The sequence below is a fragment of the Botrytis porri genome, assembly GCF_014898465.1.
Source record: "Botrytis porri strain MUCL 3234 chromosome Unknown BPOR_023, whole genome shotgun sequence".
Taxonomy (NCBI): domain Eukaryota; kingdom Fungi; phylum Ascomycota; class Leotiomycetes; order Helotiales; family Sclerotiniaceae; genus Botrytis; species Botrytis porri.
Window position 1 is genome coordinate 120,341 of NW_024066097.1, and position 18,894 is coordinate 139,234.

Sequence of the window (18,894 nt, forward strand, 5' to 3'; positions counted from 1 at the left end):
TCATATAAACTTTTTCTTCTTCATTCAATTCATCTATTTACTATGACGAGTCACTCTTCTTCTACATCATTCTTTTACTCTCCGCCTCCCCCCTCTTCCATAATATTTAATCCAAGTCATTCAACCATCAAGATACGCTTTCCCCTTCATCTCGTATCACCTCACCGTAATGGGCTTCCTTTACCTGGCGTCCACCCACTACCTCCTCCAAAGCTAGAAAATCCACTCCCATTTACACTCCCACTTCCCCCAGAGCCAAACGGTAATGTTCCGAGTGGCTTTCGAACCGGTGTACTTGGTCCCTTCAAGCTTGCACCACCATCTTCGTTACCATTTGCTGGTGGAGTATTGGTTCTGCTAATATCCCTCCCCTCTCTTTCTCTCTCTCTTTCTCTCTCTTTCCTAGCATTGAAGCTGGGTGGTCTAAAATTGCACGCTTGTCCTTGTCTGTAAACTTCAAGTAACAATTCCTCCACTGACATCCCTCCGACTTCTTCTGACGCAATCCATTCTTCCCATTTTTTCCATAATCTCAACGCTGTTCTTGCATCTTCAATACTATCATGCGTCTCGACTTGAATATCTTCTCTGAATAAATACCATGCCAAGAACGCCAACCCCAATTTTCTCTGTTTGGATGGTATAAAGAAAAGATCAGCTGTATCAATCACATGTGATTTTGGTATTTGTATATTAATGACTCTAAAGTCTGTTTTAAGTCCATGACCAACAAATTTACATCCAAGGTTTAACAGAATCCAGAGTTTCTTGTAAGCAATCTTGAGAGAAACGAGATTGTGTTTCGTTTTTTGTGGATCGAGGTCGCCAGGACTAATGCCCGAATACGACGTCAAATAGTCAATAATCGGATCTTTGCAATTGATGTAATCATCAATAAATGGATATCCTTCATCATCACCTGAGCCTCGAACAACAGAGACACGTGCTAGAGCGTGTGCAATAGGTCGGATAGTTTGTCTTTCGCCTTCGGAGTTGACTTCTATTTCGGGCTGACGAATAGAGACGAATTCAGTATCGAGAGCTATGAGGGTTCCTTCGGTTGGCATTTCACGATCTGGGGAGAGAGTTTTATGAGTTTTATTTATGACGCGAGTACTTGAGGTGTGTTAGCAATTGTAAGAGGTCGAAAACAGAGGAGACAAACTTTTCATCGGCAAATAAAAGAGAAGTGTCTAAATTGTCCTTCCATGAATTGTCGATCCGATTATTCGTTTCCTTCACTTGATAAGTGATAACGGATGGTAGTTTCCAGCTCGAGTTAAAAGATAGAGCATCTTCTTTTGGTATCGGAGTAACTAGGAAGTCATTGAAGAGATGCCATTGACTTTTTGCTGGGGGAGTTGGCGCAGAATGAGCAACTATGATATATTAGTACATGTCAAAGCAAAAGGGGAATATGAGTTTCACCATTTATCAAAGATACCAAATGAGGTTTTTCGTTTTGCCCGACATCAATTTCCGCAGCGAAACCTACCAAAGAATAAACAGTAATGTTATGAGCACCACGTGCTATGTGAAGTCTCAAATCTTCGCCTTGATAACAGTAGATTTGGCCCATATTAATGATAGTTCCTATCTCTTCTGGCAAACAACCCGGTGTTTCCCAAAACTGTTTTGACTCAGGACTTGAAAGATTTGCATTGAGCATAAGAACTGGTGGTGAGGTATGGATAGTCTTTTTCGTTTGTAAGGTTTGGTATTTTCTACAAGTCCCACACCATCCACGGTTTGTTGTTTCTCGTTCAATGCTTGCTTTTAAAACTTCAGAAAATGATTTCTTAGGCATTGGCGGTGCCTTGCCATTTCGATTGTATGGTTTCTGGTATATTTAGCATGATTCAAATGCTGCGTTGAATCACCAAACTTACAGGTGGTGTTTGCGGATACGTTAGGTCAATAGACGAGGATCCACCTGGACGTGTATGCTCACTTTTACAAAAGACACACCTGATATTCATTGTAACGGGCATAGAAAAAACCTGAATGATCAGCAAAATTCTTGACAACAGTATCAGGTCAGGTACTAACACGCTCAAATATGTTCGAGCCACTAGGAACGCTTTTAAATTCTTGTGGAATCCTATTAAGAAAAAACTGATTCAATGACTGAAGTAAATTTGAGATTGAACCTCCACGTGATTCTTCCTCTAATAAGTGCATGCTCTTAGCTATTAAATTATCAGCAATGTAAAGATTATTCTCAAGAGGTTACTCACCCTCTGGAATATGGCTAAATGTTTTCAGCAGGTTTGTCGCTTGACATACAGTCCCTGCTGCTTTCTCCAACATATCAAACAAGAAACCCATTTCGCACAACAAACACATATCATTAACACAACCCGTCGCAGTGTGCTTCAAAGCAAAATTTCGAATGAGAATCGTAAATCTCATTATTTGCAACAAGGAATTAGCATACGAATTCGAGATGTGAGTCTCGAGTCCCGAATATGGAGTCTTATTGTAGTATCTACCTAACGTTAGCAAATCCTTCAAAAAGGGGAATTGGTACCTACCCAAAATCAAAATCATCGACTCCAAACTTGCTATACTTAATCTCAACATTCATATAGAAAGCACTGTTACCTGCTTGTAAAGTAGGGAGCTTTTTATCCCTAATGATTTCGGCAATTTCATCAATACCACGTTCAGGAGTTGCATCATTAACGCCTTCTCTAGCCCTTTCACTCAAGAATTTCGGCGTTTGTATACTCGGTTGCATCCTTTCGGCTGTTCCCCTACTCTCTATTTGATTTCTTCTAACATCTTTCCTTGCATTTTTGCCACAAATCATCCCATCTCCAACTTTAGGATTTATAATCCAATTTGGGTCAACCTTGACCGGTGGAGCACCGACTTCGAAAATGAGATGACTCGGCCAAGCAGATAAAAGATTTTCTCGATAATATGGCATACCAATGGTATTCAATGGACTATTTAATGTTCAATTAGCAAGATAAAAAAGTGGTAGTTTTCCACACTTACGTATCGTCGCGCCATTCGTGAATTTCACGTACGGGTTTATCCTCCGTATCCGCAAACTCAATAGGACCGCTGAGCTCGGCAAATCGAATATTGCCACGCGAGCCCCATATATGTACACTGTTTTCCATATCTGATAACGCAATAGCGTTTCCTGTAGCTGCAATCTCCAGAGATCTCAATGTGGTTAAAACATTTGCTTGTCTGACGTTGCTTGAATTCGGATTGATCAAATCGACTATATGGATTTGACCCTGCTGCGAAACAATATAACAGGTAGTCAACATTCGCGGGTGCATTCTAACAAATGCTGCTCCTGGAGGAAAGGGAATAGGAGGTAAAGTCGACAGAGTCCTAAGATTAAGCACCATGACAAAAGTATCGAGCCTGTATGCTGATCCTTGATGTGGTATCGAATATCCACAAGTGAGTAGATAGTCACTTTGCACATCCATATCATTGATGAGTGCTGTATGAGCCTGCCAAGTCTTGGTCACCGTGAAGCTGTAAGGATCGAGTATACAAACGGACCCCGTCGGTGTGGCCGCACAAATGGACCGGCTCCTTTTCATGATCTTATAGTGATTGTTCGTCGGTACCTAGAAGTTTAGAAAGTATTCCTCATCTTCGCGGAGTGCTATACCTGTTTCGTGATAAGGCCTTTGTCCACATCAATTATAAACATCTGGTCCTGGATCCCCGCAACTAGTATCTCTAATGTTCCCTTCGAAGTGTAACTCATACATCGTAAGTCCTTCATATCTTCGTGACTATATCCGCAAAGGTATCAGTTCTGGTCTGCGAAGCTTCCCGGTGGGGAGGGTAGTGTCGTACGTAATGTGCCATATGTGTAATCCCCTCCTTGATGCCATATGAACGCTTCTCCCTCCCACTGAAATAACTCCTTTATCATGGAACAGAAATTGACGAATTGGATCTTGACCGGCCGTATAGGATGTATAGGATGTATATCCCATACCTTCGAGGCCATAGAAACTTTTAACGCGTCCCAGTTCATCCCCAATCCAAAATAACTCTTGAGAGGAATCGAATGCTCTCGCAGGAGCTTGTGAAAGATCTGGATGCACACCCGAAGGCGGCAACTGAAATCTAGTGACCTGAGTAAGATCATTAGCAATCGGTTGAATAGAAAGGTGAGCTTCACAAGCAATTTGACCTTGCGTAGAACAAGCCATGCCAGCCAATTCATTGCCGTGGAATAACAATGCTAAGGGCATGGGATAAACAAGGCTGAGAAACAACATAGTAGATTATAACAAGATCAAATTTGGGAAACCATTTTGTGACGATAAAGGAAAGTAGAACTCACTTCCTCCCAATCACCATCCATCTTGGACAAAATTACCATTACCAATCCATGGTTGTGTTGTGTATATAAAATATATTATCGAGTTCCAAAACATGAAGGTTAAGGATGTTGATGGGGTGGAGTCCTTTGATTATTCTGCCATGCCACTTTCATCCTATTTGGCTTTAGTTAGGTTTACAGGGTATTCACCGCCCAAGGGGAGCTCCATTAGAATCCTACAGCATCAAACCTCCCAATACCGAATTCCGCAAACATACAAACATGATGCGCCAAAGCCCATTCAAACCTGAGACCCGCCCAATGTCATTGTTCAAACGCAAGGATTTGATAAATGTAGGTTTTATCTGGCGTTTCCTTTTCTTCGTCCCAAAGTATCATTCCAGATGAACAATTGATTCATTTGGCATTCTTCTTGTTTCGTCGTCTCTGTGAAATCCATTCAATATTGAAGCTGTTTGGAAGTACCTCTATCACCAACAACACAACTATCTTCACAGCTCTTCAATATGAATTTCTATGATGGCGCATTCCTGGTATTGATATCAGCCTGTGGTCTTCTTACGTGGCGACAATATCAAACCAAAGAAGAGTCCACAGAAGATAGAAAGAACAATGATGATATTGCCCCTCTAGCAAAAGCAGAAGCAAGCCGCTTCACCAAATTATTCCTTACTGTCTATTGTCTTGTGATGGCATCAGATTGGCTTCAAGGTAACATATCTCTCTCAATTAGACGATTATCACATTACTAACATTCAAATAGGTCCCTATGTTTACAGTCTTTACAAAGATCAATTTGGACTCGATGAAAAAATCGTAGCATTACTCTTCACAACTGGCTTTCTATCTGGTGGCATATCAGGATACTTTGTTGGTTCATTCGCAGATAAATATGGTCGCAAATCAGCATGTCTCGTCTTCTGTCTTACCTATTCGCTTTCATGCTTTTCAACCATCTTTCCTAGCACTCCAATATTGTTCGTTGGACGAATCTTTGGAGGTTTAAGTACAAGCTTGATGTTTAGCGCTTTTGAAAGTTGGATGGTTACGGAATATCATAAGAGTAATATACAAAAAGCGGGAATGAGTTTGAATAGTCTGTTTGGAGTTATGTCTACTTTAAATAGTGTCATGGCTATTCTGTCAGGTGTTTTTAGCGAATGGTTGGTTCAAATTACAGATGATAGAAGAATGCCATTTATGGCTTCTGCATGTCTTTTGGGAGTTTCTGCATATATCATTACTATCTATTGGGTAAGATCTCTCATTCCTTGAAAAGTCTCTGTCTCTAACTAACCTATTTTCAAGAGACCGAAAACTACGGCGATAGTGCAACCAAAGCTCAAAAGTCCGCCTCTGGCACCTCTGGCACCCCTGAATCTTCCCCCACCCCTACCAACGACAATTCTCCCTCGCGCACTTCCAAAGCTCCCCCTCCTACAACCTCAGCCCTCAGTTTAATCTTTACCAACCCACGGATCTTCACTCTAGGTCTCGCTTCCTGTTTCTTCGAAGGAAGCATGTACCTCTTCGTCTTCTTCTGGACCCCCTTTCTCAATTCCACACAACCATCTCCCTCCTCCCCACCCCTCCCTCTCGGCATGATCTTCGCCTGCTTCATGTCCTCCGTGATGCTCGGTTCCCTAACCTTCACCCAACTCTCTTCCACCTTTCCCTCTCTAACCCAAACCCGTCTCCTAACAATCATCTTCGCCATCTCATCCATCTCCCTCCTCTTTCCTCTTCTTACCGAAAATCAGCATTACACTTTCTACGCCTTCTGCATGTTCGAAGCAATGGCTGGTTTGTATTTCCCATCCGTGGGATCACTCAAGGGAAAGTGGATAGAAGATGGTGTTCGAGCACGAATTTATGGTGCATTAAGAGTTCCACTGAATATTTTCGTCGTAGTCAGTCTAGCGTTAGTGAGAGAAGGGGAAGAGTATCGACGAGGAGTGTTTTTAGTTTGTGGAGGCTTGTTGGTAGCGATTAGTGGGATTTTTATAGATTTGTTAGGGAGACTTAGATTTTGGACGTTAGATAGACGTTGGATGTCAGATGTCAGATGTTAGATGCTAGATATCAGATATCAATTGTTCAATTAGATATACTAAATATCATAAATATGCATATAATAAAACAAATATATATCCTTATATTGATGCACATTACACGCTTAATCTAGAACCTTCATGCTTGGAAATAGCAATCTGAGTAGAAGTGGGAGTCTAAATATAAAAGGGAACCCTTTGTATCCCCTTTCTCTCTCCTTCTCCTTCTCCTTCTCCTTCTCTTTCTCTTTCAAAAACGTATAACCATCCCAATGATATCATACGATTCCTCTCCTCTCCTCTCCTATCCTATCCTTCTTTATATTACTATATAATCTTCCTTTATATAGTTAGAAAGTTTTAATTTTTTTAATTTCTAATGTATATAATGTTACAACGGATTAGTAACAGGCTGTAGAATCACCAACGTATAGGCTATAATGGTTTTATTGGAAAAGATAATCGGTTGAAAAAAAACGATTAAATATTACGCTATACTATAATACTAATCAAATCAAAAGATTTCATAGAAAATCTCAAATGATAATGTAAAATTTGATATTAACATTTATATTGATATAAAAAACTAAAATATATAATAATGTTAATTGAATTTGATTTAATATTAAGTTCTAAGATAAGTCAATTTTGATGATAAAAGGGCTTGTACACGAACCCGGGCCCTCTTCAAAAACACGCCCTCGTAGGGGATACTATATTTAATATTCACTCCTCAAACCCCTCAACACACTCAATCACATATACAATTCACAAGTCAAAGTCAATTCCAAAGTCAAAAAAAGTCACCAAGAAAGAGTAAAGTAAAAAAAAAGAAAAGATGTTTCGTATTTCATCTTGGTATCATATCTACAAAAACACTCAAACTCATCTCATCTTATTCCATCTATCCTTCCATCCATCCATCCATCCATCCAACCAGCCATCCCATATTCTATCTCTGTCCAACTCAACTCAACCAATCCAATCCTATTCTGCCCCATCCTATCATATCTTATCAGCCATCATATCCATATCATACCATTCTCATCACCCTTGCCAATCCCCGGGAATATCCCCTATCCCTATACTAGATTTGCATATCTTGAAGATTGCAATCTTGATTTCCCTCGTCAAATGGTATCTATCTCATCACCTCCTACCCCAACTTATTTTATCATTCCTCTTCCCCCAGCCCTCAAAAGTAGAACATAAAGCGAAACTCAATCCTAGAGATCATTTCCATTCCATAAGTACCTCCATGGTTAGTCCTATGAAGATCGTATCCCAGATTCGAGTTTGAGTCTTTCGTTCGCTTCAAGTATCGATCGTTCCTCGCAAGGCAGATGCCTTTTCGATCGCTTCTCTTTTAATATTTACATCTCCTCCCCCGCAAGAAAAAAAAAACCACATGGAGTTCATAATTCCTCCAGCATATCGGTCATGAACAAAAGAAATATGTAGAAAAAGAAATTAAAAGTCCAGCATGCTCGAGTAGTGAGAAAGCCGTATACGTATGATCGGGTAAAATAAAAGTGATAAAACTCCCGCTTGCCCCCCTTGAAAATGCAACGAATGCAATGAATGTACATTGATCGCACCAAAGGAAATTGTGTACCGGAAATTCGCAAATAGGTACCAATAGTGTTGAAATGTCTCATCGAATCATTCTGATTCAACACATTTTCAACCTTGGCTTATAATAACTCTTGCACCTTCCTTTCCTAAGATACCCCTCTCCTGTGGCTTTGGACTGTGCCCTCTCCCCTTCTTTCTAGATAAGAATCCTAACATACCAGTTGGCTTGGCATGCGCTTCTACTAATTTTGCATCTGCGGGTAGGGTTGCATCTTGCTTGGCCAATTCTGACCAACTTCCAGTTTCGCCTAAAACCACTTGCATACCACCACCTTGTGATTCTTTGCGTATTCCACCAGGACGATGAGGGCGGTTGTATGATTGTTGATACGGTGATAAGGGTGTTTTAGTCGTACTTGGTGTATGTGTATGAGGTACGGAACGAGGAGGTCCTAATACAGGGCTAGTATTTTGAGAAGGTTGTTGAGAGCCAGGAATTTGCGAGTTAGGAATTGGTGGAATATTTGCACTATTCGATGGCGATTCTGAACGTGAAGATGGTTGAGACCGCGAAGCAGCTCGTTTCCGGTTCTTGGATAAAGTACGCGTGAGAGTGGCTTTTGGAAATTCATCAGAAGTTTGTGATGCTGGAGTCGACGGGCTAACATTTTGTGTAACCGGAGGCGGGGAATTTGGATCACCACCTTCATTGTATCTAAGATTATTGAGTTAGCATAAGGGGAAATGAGCCGTGGGAGATTGCTAACCTGTCATACGCTGCCTTGGTGTAATCAAATGTCGTATATTGAGCTTCAATCATCTTGTGAAGTTCTTCCTCCTTAATTTCCTTCTCTGTCGCATCCTCCTTGAGAGCCTCTCTTGGTTTTTGTCGACGTGCCCGAGCTTCTAAAGGTGCTTCTTCCAGTAGTAATTCCTCGAGATCATAAGTAGCGTCGAAATTCGTCTTTTCACTAGACGGGACGAAAACTGGCTCTATTTCCTTTCTCTCAAGTGCCTCGAAATCTATGGGTCTGAAGAAAGGGTTATCGGTAAAAGTTTCGAATCCGGCTGAACCCATTCGCTTCGCTGGATCCTCCTCGAGAGCTGAGCTAATGGCATGTAAACATGGCATAGAAACGGCTGGTGCTGTGATTGGGAAATTTGGTGAAGCTTTGGTTATCTGTGCTGCTAGAGTTGTCTGTGTACTACCTTCAAATGGCCTCTGAATACATTGGTTAGAACTGAAGACTGAAAAGTGGGGTTGACAGAATATTGAAAATGAGTCGAATAATACCTTGTTGTAGATACACTCGTAGAACAGTACTCCTAATGACCACCAATCTGCGCCAGGTCCATATCCACATCCTTTGTAAACTTCTGGTGCGAGATAAGCTAGAGTGCCAGATTTGCTAGTCAATAATCGGTGTGAGGTGTAATCCGATGCAACATTCTGCAGGATGTCAGCGTTGTGTTCAAACTCGGGACGTGTTCGTGGGAGGACAAACAAAATCTGCTAAATGAATATGTCCCTCGGAATCCAATAAAACATTGTCAGGTTTGACATCCCGATGTATGATACCCTGCTTGTGTATGTACTTTAATGCAATTCCAAGTTCGGCAATCCAAAATTGGACAGCTTCCTCGGTGAAGGTCTTTCTCGAAATATGGAATCGTAAATCTCCTCCGTTCATCAAGTCGACGACTAGATACCTGTTTGTTGAAAGATTAGTGAGTGCTTGTGGACCAGGTCTAGATCCAGATCCAGATCCAGATCCAAATCAACGTACATGTATTCAATATCTTGAAAACTATATCGCAAGTTACAAATAAATGGGTGGTTTAGATGCTCCAACATTCGTCGTTCTCGAATGATGTTCCGTACGCTTTCTTGTCGAACAACTATATATTCCAGAAATCAGTAGTCGTTCCAGATTGGAATTCAGTATCACCAACCCTCATCCTTGCGAATGTACTTGAGCGCAAACGTCAATCCAGTATCCTTTCTCTCTACAATCCTCACTTTTCCAAAAGCACCCTTTCCAACAACTCGCAGAAGTCGAAAATGATTGAGGCTCACTATGGTGAAGAAATCAGATGTCAGCAAAAGTACCCATGGTGGTGGTGTGATACCGGTAACAAAGACTAAGAACCCCTCAAGAATTCGAGGAATTACTAGCACATTCTCTTGCCACTGAATCCTCTACCAAGCAAATTCATTCATACCTTCATCTTCGAAGTTCACCGGCTTTCCAGAACTGTTTCCCATGGGCGCAAAAGTCTGGGTGAAATCAAGACTCCTATCTCCCCTTATCCTCGAGTTGACCAATAAATTTCTAAGGAAATGCGATTGAATTTGTAAATGGAGACATTCGGCGCAAAACTATCCAATCATGCGAAATTGAACTGAATCTATCTCGAGACAACCGAAAGATGGAAGGTTTTGGTTCGGGTCGGGGATCTTTTTATGGACAATAAAGTTGATTATATTTCTTGAAAGGAAATTGCAAGATGTTGTTTGTATGAAGCGAAATATAAGTTCGAAATGGGGTTGAGTTGAGTCGAGTTGAGTCGAGTTAAGTCGAGTTTAAGTTGGTGGAGTGAGAGAGTGGTCCTTTGTGTGGAGAATTTGAAAGTATTGATTGAAATGAATTATCTTGTGAATTGAATACCTATTAGACAAGACGGTGTAGAATTTGGGAGAACAAAGATGGGATGGGATGGGATGGGATGGGATGGGATAGGGTGGTAGTCTCTCTCTGGACGAGAATCTTCTTCTTTTTCCTTCTTCGTTTCCTTTGGAATGTTTAGGATGAAACCTGGTGTCAGAGATTAAAGACTAGAGAGAAGAGATTAGAGATTAGAGACCAGAGTCTAGAGTCTAGAGACAATGACTAGAAATTGATCAAAGGAATTTCCTTCACATTGATGTTTGTGGAAAGGGAAGAATTATAACAAGGAATTGTCTTGTTGTTCGGGAACGGACCACACGCCGCCTTTGGAAGATGATTTATTATATTTGTTGATGAGAATTCTTTGGTGATGTAGTGAATACTAATAAGTGAACTCGAGTAAAGGTTGATTTAGATAGTTTTAAAGGATATGTGAATATCCATGGATAGGTATGAAGATGGAGATGGAGATGAAGATGAAGATGAATATGGATAGATGTGCATACCGATGTGGAATTTGGATGGGGTTCATGTGAGAAGTTGGAAGTTAGAAGTTGAAGGATCCACGAGTAGTATTTTGGATTACATTTGGAATCACTGATACATTGATTTGATTTTAGTTTGAGTTGATTGCTTGATTGCTTGGTTTGACATTGAATGATTGAATCAAACTGAATGGGATTGGATTCCTTCTCTTCCCCAAGTACCATTCACTACAATACCATCAGTAGCTAGGTAGGTATCGTGATCACTAATATATCATCAAAGGTAAGTTACATACATCTGCATTCATCAAAGATGCAACACCATGCTTCTTCCTGGGTATCTGGAGAGTCAAATACAGAGTACCTAGTGAGTACAGCCAGCAAGCAGAGGAAGTTCATTACCTCGTCACCTAGTAGTTCTCAGGGTATCTTCACATCTATTTCCACTTCGGTACAGAGGATAGTATGATGATCCTCAGCATAGGAACAGAGTACATTGATACATGATACATGATACATGAGATAAACCTTACCTAGAATACATCCTCTACACAGTAATCCCTCCTACGTACAGAGAAAGGGTGTTTACAACCGAAGGAAAAGGTCACCCATGCCAATGCCATGAAGTGCCAACGCCATGAAGCAAAACACATGGACCAGCATACTATGTAATGAATGCTCCGTAAGCCGCCTTTGTAAGTTGTGGACTATCCAAATTATATTATCCAGATCCATCTCCTCCACTGCTTCCACTGCTTCCACTGCTTCCACTGCTTGAAAAAGTCTTTTTCATTCACAAATGTGGTTTAGTGGATTCCTTTCGATTCTCTAGTTCCAGAGAGGATTGCCCAGTTAATATATTCTTCACTCCATCCAGCTTAATTGGTTTGGTTGATGAAAGAAAGGGCAAGAAACAGGTGACCAGGGGTTCCGGTAATGGCACCAAAATACACATGGCATCTGCATGGCTTCGCATGGCAAGAATGTTGATTTCCTAATGATGAGTGGTTCAACTTGGCAGTGGTGTGTATGATTAATGGTTCGGATTGGTTCAGGTTAAGTGATGGAAGGATGTATGGAAGGATACGATAGAAGCCATGGAAGGGAGGAAAGGAAATTATGGCTGGATGGACAGTAGAATAAGCACGAGGTGAGGCGTGTTGAAACGTTGATGGACTGGATAATAAGTGACTGACTTACCTCGGTAGGTAGGTAATTGGAAGAAAGTTATCTTTCTTCCGTCGTTACCATATTGTTACTCTACATTATCTTTCATATGAAAATTCATATTCCAACCCAAATCGGATTTAAGGATTAGACTCTTTCAATGCTTCACGCTTTCACACTTCACACTTCACACTTCCACACTTCCACACTTTCTTTCGTACAGTTCTTATCGAGTACCGGATTCTACCACAATACGCCCCGTACAGTACAGTCGGCACCTACCTCGATATCGATTAGTTCTATTCTAAGCTCTATATTAATTACCATCTAGCCTTACAGTCTGTAACGAATATTAGGTAGGTAGGGAATACTAATTAAATGAATACCTTCCAGATAAATGGCTTTGAGAAATTTATATACCACACCTCCGTACCTCCCTCCTACCTTCTCTAGAAGCTCAAGAAAAAATAGGCGGCTAATCTCTAACTGAACCGAAACGGAACGGATCTTAATACCTAGTAAGTACAGTAGATATTTATAGATTGAATAATCTTGATATCTATCCATTCTGAATCATGTTATACGACGATATTGAGGAAAACTGATGGGATTGAATTATTTGGCGTGAGAAAGATGATTCCAGCTTATCCGGGCGTGTTCAAGCTTACCTAGGGGTATACAAGCCTACACACTATGTTATAAACCACTACTACTACCAACCAAGAAGCAATCAATAACTTCATTCATCATCCATCATTCCATGTATTCATAATAAGCAGTACCTAAGTAGTCAATACTCACTGCTTTTTACTCACCACTCTACAAACATATACTGACTACCTCAATAGTAAGCCTCTCATAAATACCAGCACTGTATACTTCATACACTAATCAAATCAAAACAATCCATTCATTCATTCATCTCTCTCTCTATAAGTTATAAGTTATAACCACCAAGCAAGCCACATATCCCCATCTCCATCCACTGCCAATTGCAAAAACCCCAGTAAATCCAGGATGACAACTTACAGCTTACAACATGCTCTGTACAATTTTGACAGTCCGCCATAAATATGGTAAGTAGAAGGTCGATCAGAGATGATCATGCTATTCCCGATTATTAACTGTCCCGAGAGCCCTGGCTTATGTTGTGTTTTGTTGTGGTTGTTGCTGGGGAAATCCGTATTTCGTATTTCGTATGTGTGGATGGAGATAAATGTATGTATGTATATATGTATATATATATTAATAAAGATGAATGAAAATATATTATGTATATATATTTATATTTATATGTATAGTATTATATATATATATATATTATATACTAATTTCTTAACTAGCTTTGAAAATATAAATTTATAATCTTATAATCTTTTTATCGAAAATAATTAAAAATAAAATTCTAACTTTATTAATATAACTTCAAAATGATAAAACTCTTTATTAATTAAAAGATAATAATTAATTTAATCATTCTTCTAAATTTAAAGGGATTTGAAATTATATTAATAAACTAATAAATAGTTTAAAATAATTTAATATATTAAGAATCTTTATAACTATTTTTCGAATAAACCTTTTAATTTTCAGATTTTTATTCTCAAATTTTTATTTCAATTGATACAATTTAGAATTAAATGAAAGTGAGGTAAATAATAGTATTAATTATTTTTATTATATTATATTATTCTTATTCAAATTAAAGCTTAATTGACGAAGCTGTTGTAAATTGAAATATCGAAATATAAACATTTAGATGTTTATAATGAGACATAGAAAAGTCACGTTTTGAAAGCTAGTTAAGAAATTGAGTGTATAAAATCTGCTTGTATATTTAAGACTTGAGTTGAGTGATGAGAGTCTTTGATATGATATAAACATGTGATAAGTACCGAGGTAGTATACGTACCTGTAATATCTTCCAATAATATAGAACGGTAGTAGTCTATAGATCATTCATTCTCACCTTTTATCCTTCCTTCGCTACCTAGGAAGTCTATCCTTCATCATCCAGTCCATTCATAGTATATCCTCAAATCCTCTCTTTAGACAGTCAGTACGCACCCCTACAACATTCTTTCCTTCCATCTTCTTCTTCTCCTTTAAACCCAAATCATCCCAAACACCCGAGTCATTCATTACCTCACCTCACCACAAACCCCGACGATCTAGTGGATCTCTTTCAGCTGAGACATACATACACATGTTCCCTCCCTACCTGATTGCGTTTCATGATTCATCTCCTTTTTGTAAAAGTGACAGGGTTCATCAACTGATCTTCTGAGATGTCATCATGGAATAAATAGTGGATGATTTTCACCTCCTTTCTCATCCGATACTAGCGATGGGAAATGTTCGAGGTAGGCTTCTCGAAGCTTTTGATGCGGATCAGGAAATGGAGAGGTTTTATAGAGGAAGATGGCAGCTACTTGGAAATATGTATATTATTCAGTATATACCTACTACCTAAGTATATAAAAAATTCTCACATTAGAAAAGAAAATTCATATAATCAATCCGACAAACATGAGATGATTAATTATTAGTGTTCAATGCCTAATCAGTATTATATCTATCTACCGTATATACTCTCTTCTATTTATATATAATCTCAATTCCATATAATTTGAATAACAGTAAGTAATCCTTCAAGCCTTCAAGTCTTCAAGTCTTCAAGCCTTTTAGCCTTTTAGCCTTTTAGCCTTTTTTCTTTCTACATCCCACATCTCACATCACATCTCACTCACTATACAACCTTGAAGTTACAAGTTACAAATGTCTTTAATTCTCCATCCTCTATCCTTTCTCAACTCATTTAATATACCAAGTAAGCCACTCGGGTTCAAAGGATTCATTCTATCAATCAAATCTGAATTGAATAGTAGTACTTTCCCTTCTTTTCTTTTCATCTATTTATATTCGAGAAAGTAACATTCGAGCATGCAAGAAGATATATAAGCAAGCAAGCAAGCAAGCAATAAATCTACCATACGAAAAGATGTAGAAATGTTAACTTCCCTGTCTCTCTCTTTCTCTCAGACACAAACACACACTCTCTCTCTCTCCCTGATGCTCACTCCAAATATTCGAATTCTCTTCTATTCTCTCCTATTCTATTCTGTCCTACCCTACTCATCCCTTCCTTCTCACCACATATAAAACCCTTCCTCCATCCATCCATCATCCATCACTCACCCATTTCCAATTTCCACGTGCTCACCAATCCCCAATCCCCAATCCTTCCTCTCCATACTAGGTATCTACATCCATCCCAGGTATACTAGACTAGGTATACCTATCAATCCTATGTGACACAACACAACCCAACACAACACAGTCAGATCCCCAAAAGGAAGAAAGCACGAAAAACAAGCCGATTCTTAAACATATCCATGGGTATGTTTATTCTCCATTTGGTAGTAGTAGTATGATACTGATACTGGTACTGGTACCTGTATGAAAAACAGATATCTAGATAAATAGACAAATAGACAGCCTCGTGGTTCCATTTAATTAAGGCATAGTTTACCTACTCAGTAGTATGTATGATTTCCAAAGTTGTTTTCCTTTTTCCCTTTTTGCTCTTTTTTGCTTCTGGGGGTTCAATTCGATTGATTTGGTCGGTGGTTGGTTAATGATTAAATTGAATTCATTCATTCATTTATTTCAATCCTTCTAGAACCCCCAATCGAACAACCTTATTCCATAAGGCTATTCCATTCCATTCCGAAACGAAACACAACGAAACAAAACAGTTTTAGAAGAAACATACCTAGACAGACAGCTGAAAAAAACATAACATGGTTCACCCAGCCGGGTGGTTTCATTTTACTTTATTTCCCTTGCTTCTACTCTTGCTTCGTTTCTTCTATCGTTTCTTCTAGTCTTTTTTAGGTTGCGTGGTTATGTAGTATGTAGTATCTAGCTAGCTATATATAGAGGTGTGGGATTCAGATTCAATTCTGTAATCTAACTCAATGTGGTAATCTTCGAGAATTATATGTATATGTTATATTTCATTTCAACTCATTTCATTAAAGAGGCTCAGATGATTGATTAATTAATTATAAGTAGGAGTGTTTATAGATGAATATATATAGATGAATGTCTAGATGTATTATAAATAAAGCGCTACTTTTATATTAGTATAGCTAAGTATTTATTTATATTATTTCATATTATATCGTAGTATATTATATTATAAATAGATATCATATTATCTAATTCGAAAGTATAATGTAATCTTATTATACTCGAAAATATATATATACTATCGATATTTAATAATATAGTTTAACACCGAGTGGCCTATATTATCGAGTGGCTCATTTCAAAATATATATAAAATTCGTTTGTATATAATTATATACTTTCTTTATTTATTAATAAAAAAAATAAAAAATTGAAATTAGAATATTTAATTATATAAATATTATAAAAATCTAATTTGTTTTGGAAAATCCAAATTGATATATGAGTTATTATTAAAATAATATTTTTGTAACGAAAATCGTAACAATTTTAATTTTCTTAAAAATATAATGAAAATATTTGTATAAAATCTAGATTTTTAAAAAACTAATTTTTTATTATTATTTAATATCTTTTTCTTTTATAAAAATAATGTTTAATTATTAAAATATAAATATTAGAAAAAGCTTAATATTAATATATTTTGAAGTGAGTCATTTGATGATATAGGCTACTCGGTGTTAAACTATGTTAATATATAACGAATATTCCGATTTTCATTTTCGGAGATGCTATGCTCGAAGTATTGAAAAGAAAGACGCTTTTTATAAATGAATGAAGGAATGAAGAGATGAAGGGAGAAATAAAGAGATGAAGGGAGAAATAAAAAGATGAAAAGAGAAATGAGAGATAAAGAAAGAAATAAAGAGATAAAGGGAGAAATATAGAGAAAGATATATGTATATTTAAGATAAGGAGTATGTATTTATTTTATATAAAAATGAAATAGATAGATAAAAGAAAGTGAGGTTCTGAAGTTGTAGGTTTGAGTTTAAGTTTGAGTTTAATTTATTGAAATAATAAATGAATGAATAAATAAGAGGATTTTAAAGAGTATATTATATTTAAATAGATTAGTAAATAGATGAGTAAGTATATAAATAGATGAATAGATATATATATATATATATATAAATAAGTATATAATAAATATATAGATATATAAATAAATAAATATCTCTTTTCTATTTTAAAGAAAATACAACATATACGAAATAGTATATTTTGAATAATATAAATAGAAGAATAGAGTAATAGTATATTTAGATATTTAAATATATATGAAAGTTTTTCTTTACTTCTTTTCTTCTTACTTCTTTCTTTTAACTACTTAGTATTTCTTTTCTCTTCTTTCCCTCGTCTATCTCTATGTAAGTAGATATATAACTAATAAATATTCAACTTATTCTTTCTATTTATTAGAATAGATAGATATAATAAACACTACTTCATTCTATTCTATTCTATTAATTAAGTTTTTATATTTTATTTATCTATAAGATTATATTTAATATATTCTTGATAAATAATATATATTATTTCCTCTCCCTCTTATAAATAGTCTCGAGTCTAGATCCTCGAATAAAGTATCTAGACTAGATAAGTTGAGTTAAGTTAATAGGTATTATGGTTTGAGCTGAGCCGAGGTATCTATATATCTATATCTGAAATGTTCACATGTATATTTTCGTATTTATTGTTGGTTCGAGAAGGATACGAAAGACGTAGCACCCACTGTATTCGTAGGTCCTAAATGTCTATATTGTATTCTGTCTATAGAGCTAGCTGTTACGGGAGCTGCTTCTAGGGTTATGTGGAAGTGTCTAGAGATCTCTCGAGATGGTTTAGACTAGACTTCAAGTAGGAATTCAATAAGGTTGTAATTGGTTGCAATTCTTGTAATTATAGTAATGAAATTAATGATTGTTCTTGAATATAAAGCTCTATATTATAATGAAACTCATTCCCTTATATAAACCTTCTTACTTAGTATAATCAGTACAGCTCAATACTGATTTGTTTGTACTTTCATAGCTCAGTATCTATCCCGCTGAGGCAGACTGAGCCAACCACGTGACTTAGTGCCCAGTCCCGTGCCTATGTTGCGTTGTTCGTAACACTAGCTAAGTACAGGAAGTTGTAGGTCTCATATAGACGCTATAAGAAGAGCTAGTCTCTTCTAATTTCGCTTAAAGCTATTATATCCCGCATTCGCTAAAGACTATAATACAGTAGCTAATGAATTAAAGCTATTCACTAGATCCTAATGATTAATATTCATATATTTATATTTTAATATCAGTTAGATGTTTTAAATAACGTAGTTTATTAGCATGTAGACTATATTACTATATAGACTACTTTATTTTCTATATAAAATTCGTTTATACGTAATTATATACTTTTTTTATTAATCAATAGAATTTTTTAAAAACTTCTTATATAAAATCTAATTCTTTTTTCAAAATTCTAATTATCATTAAAGTTATTAAAGAAAAAGAGTTTTTGTAATATAAAGTATAATAATTTCGAGCTAAAAGGAATTTTTTTTAAAAAAAACCCCTAAATATTATAAATATTCT

General features: G+C 37.1%; 3 protein-coding genes across 3 annotated transcripts; 1 reads left to right on the top strand and 2 right to left on the bottom strand.

Annotated features, from left to right (window-relative positions):
* Positions 1-161: 161 nt before the first annotated feature.
* Positions 162-4,351, bottom strand: EAF01_011627 (uncharacterized protein; the record flags this gene model as incomplete). The annotated part of the gene is made up of 11 exons (XM_038919885.1): positions 162-1,116; positions 1,166-1,379; positions 1,429-1,840; positions 1,890-2,000; positions 2,050-2,189; positions 2,238-2,488; positions 2,535-2,951; positions 3,004-3,599; positions 3,644-3,770; positions 3,835-4,118; positions 4,331-4,351. 11 exons carry the CDS (start codon positions 4,349-4,351, stop codon positions 162-164), a joined length of 3,528 nt encoding a protein of 1,175 aa, XP_038764589.1.
* Positions 4,352-4,836: 485 nt separating this feature from the next.
* On the top strand, positions 4,837-5,791 carry EAF01_011628 (uncharacterized protein; the record flags this gene model as incomplete). The annotated part of the gene is made up of 3 exons (XM_038919886.1): positions 4,837-5,041; positions 5,094-5,584; positions 5,639-5,791. 3 exons carry the CDS (start codon positions 4,837-4,839, stop codon positions 5,789-5,791), a joined length of 849 nt encoding a protein of 282 aa, XP_038764590.1.
* Positions 5,792-8,064: 2,273 nt separating this feature from the next.
* On the bottom strand, positions 8,065-10,222 carry EAF01_011629 (uncharacterized protein; the record flags this gene model as incomplete). The annotated part of the gene is made up of 7 exons (XM_038919887.1): positions 8,065-8,671; positions 8,724-9,178; positions 9,251-9,406; positions 9,462-9,666; positions 9,744-9,855; positions 9,910-10,032; positions 10,180-10,222. The coding sequence occupies 7 exons, from the start codon at positions 10,220-10,222 to the stop codon at positions 8,065-8,067; spliced, it is 1,701 nt and encodes a 566-aa protein (XP_038764591.1).
* Positions 10,223-18,894: the final 8,672 nt, after the last annotated feature.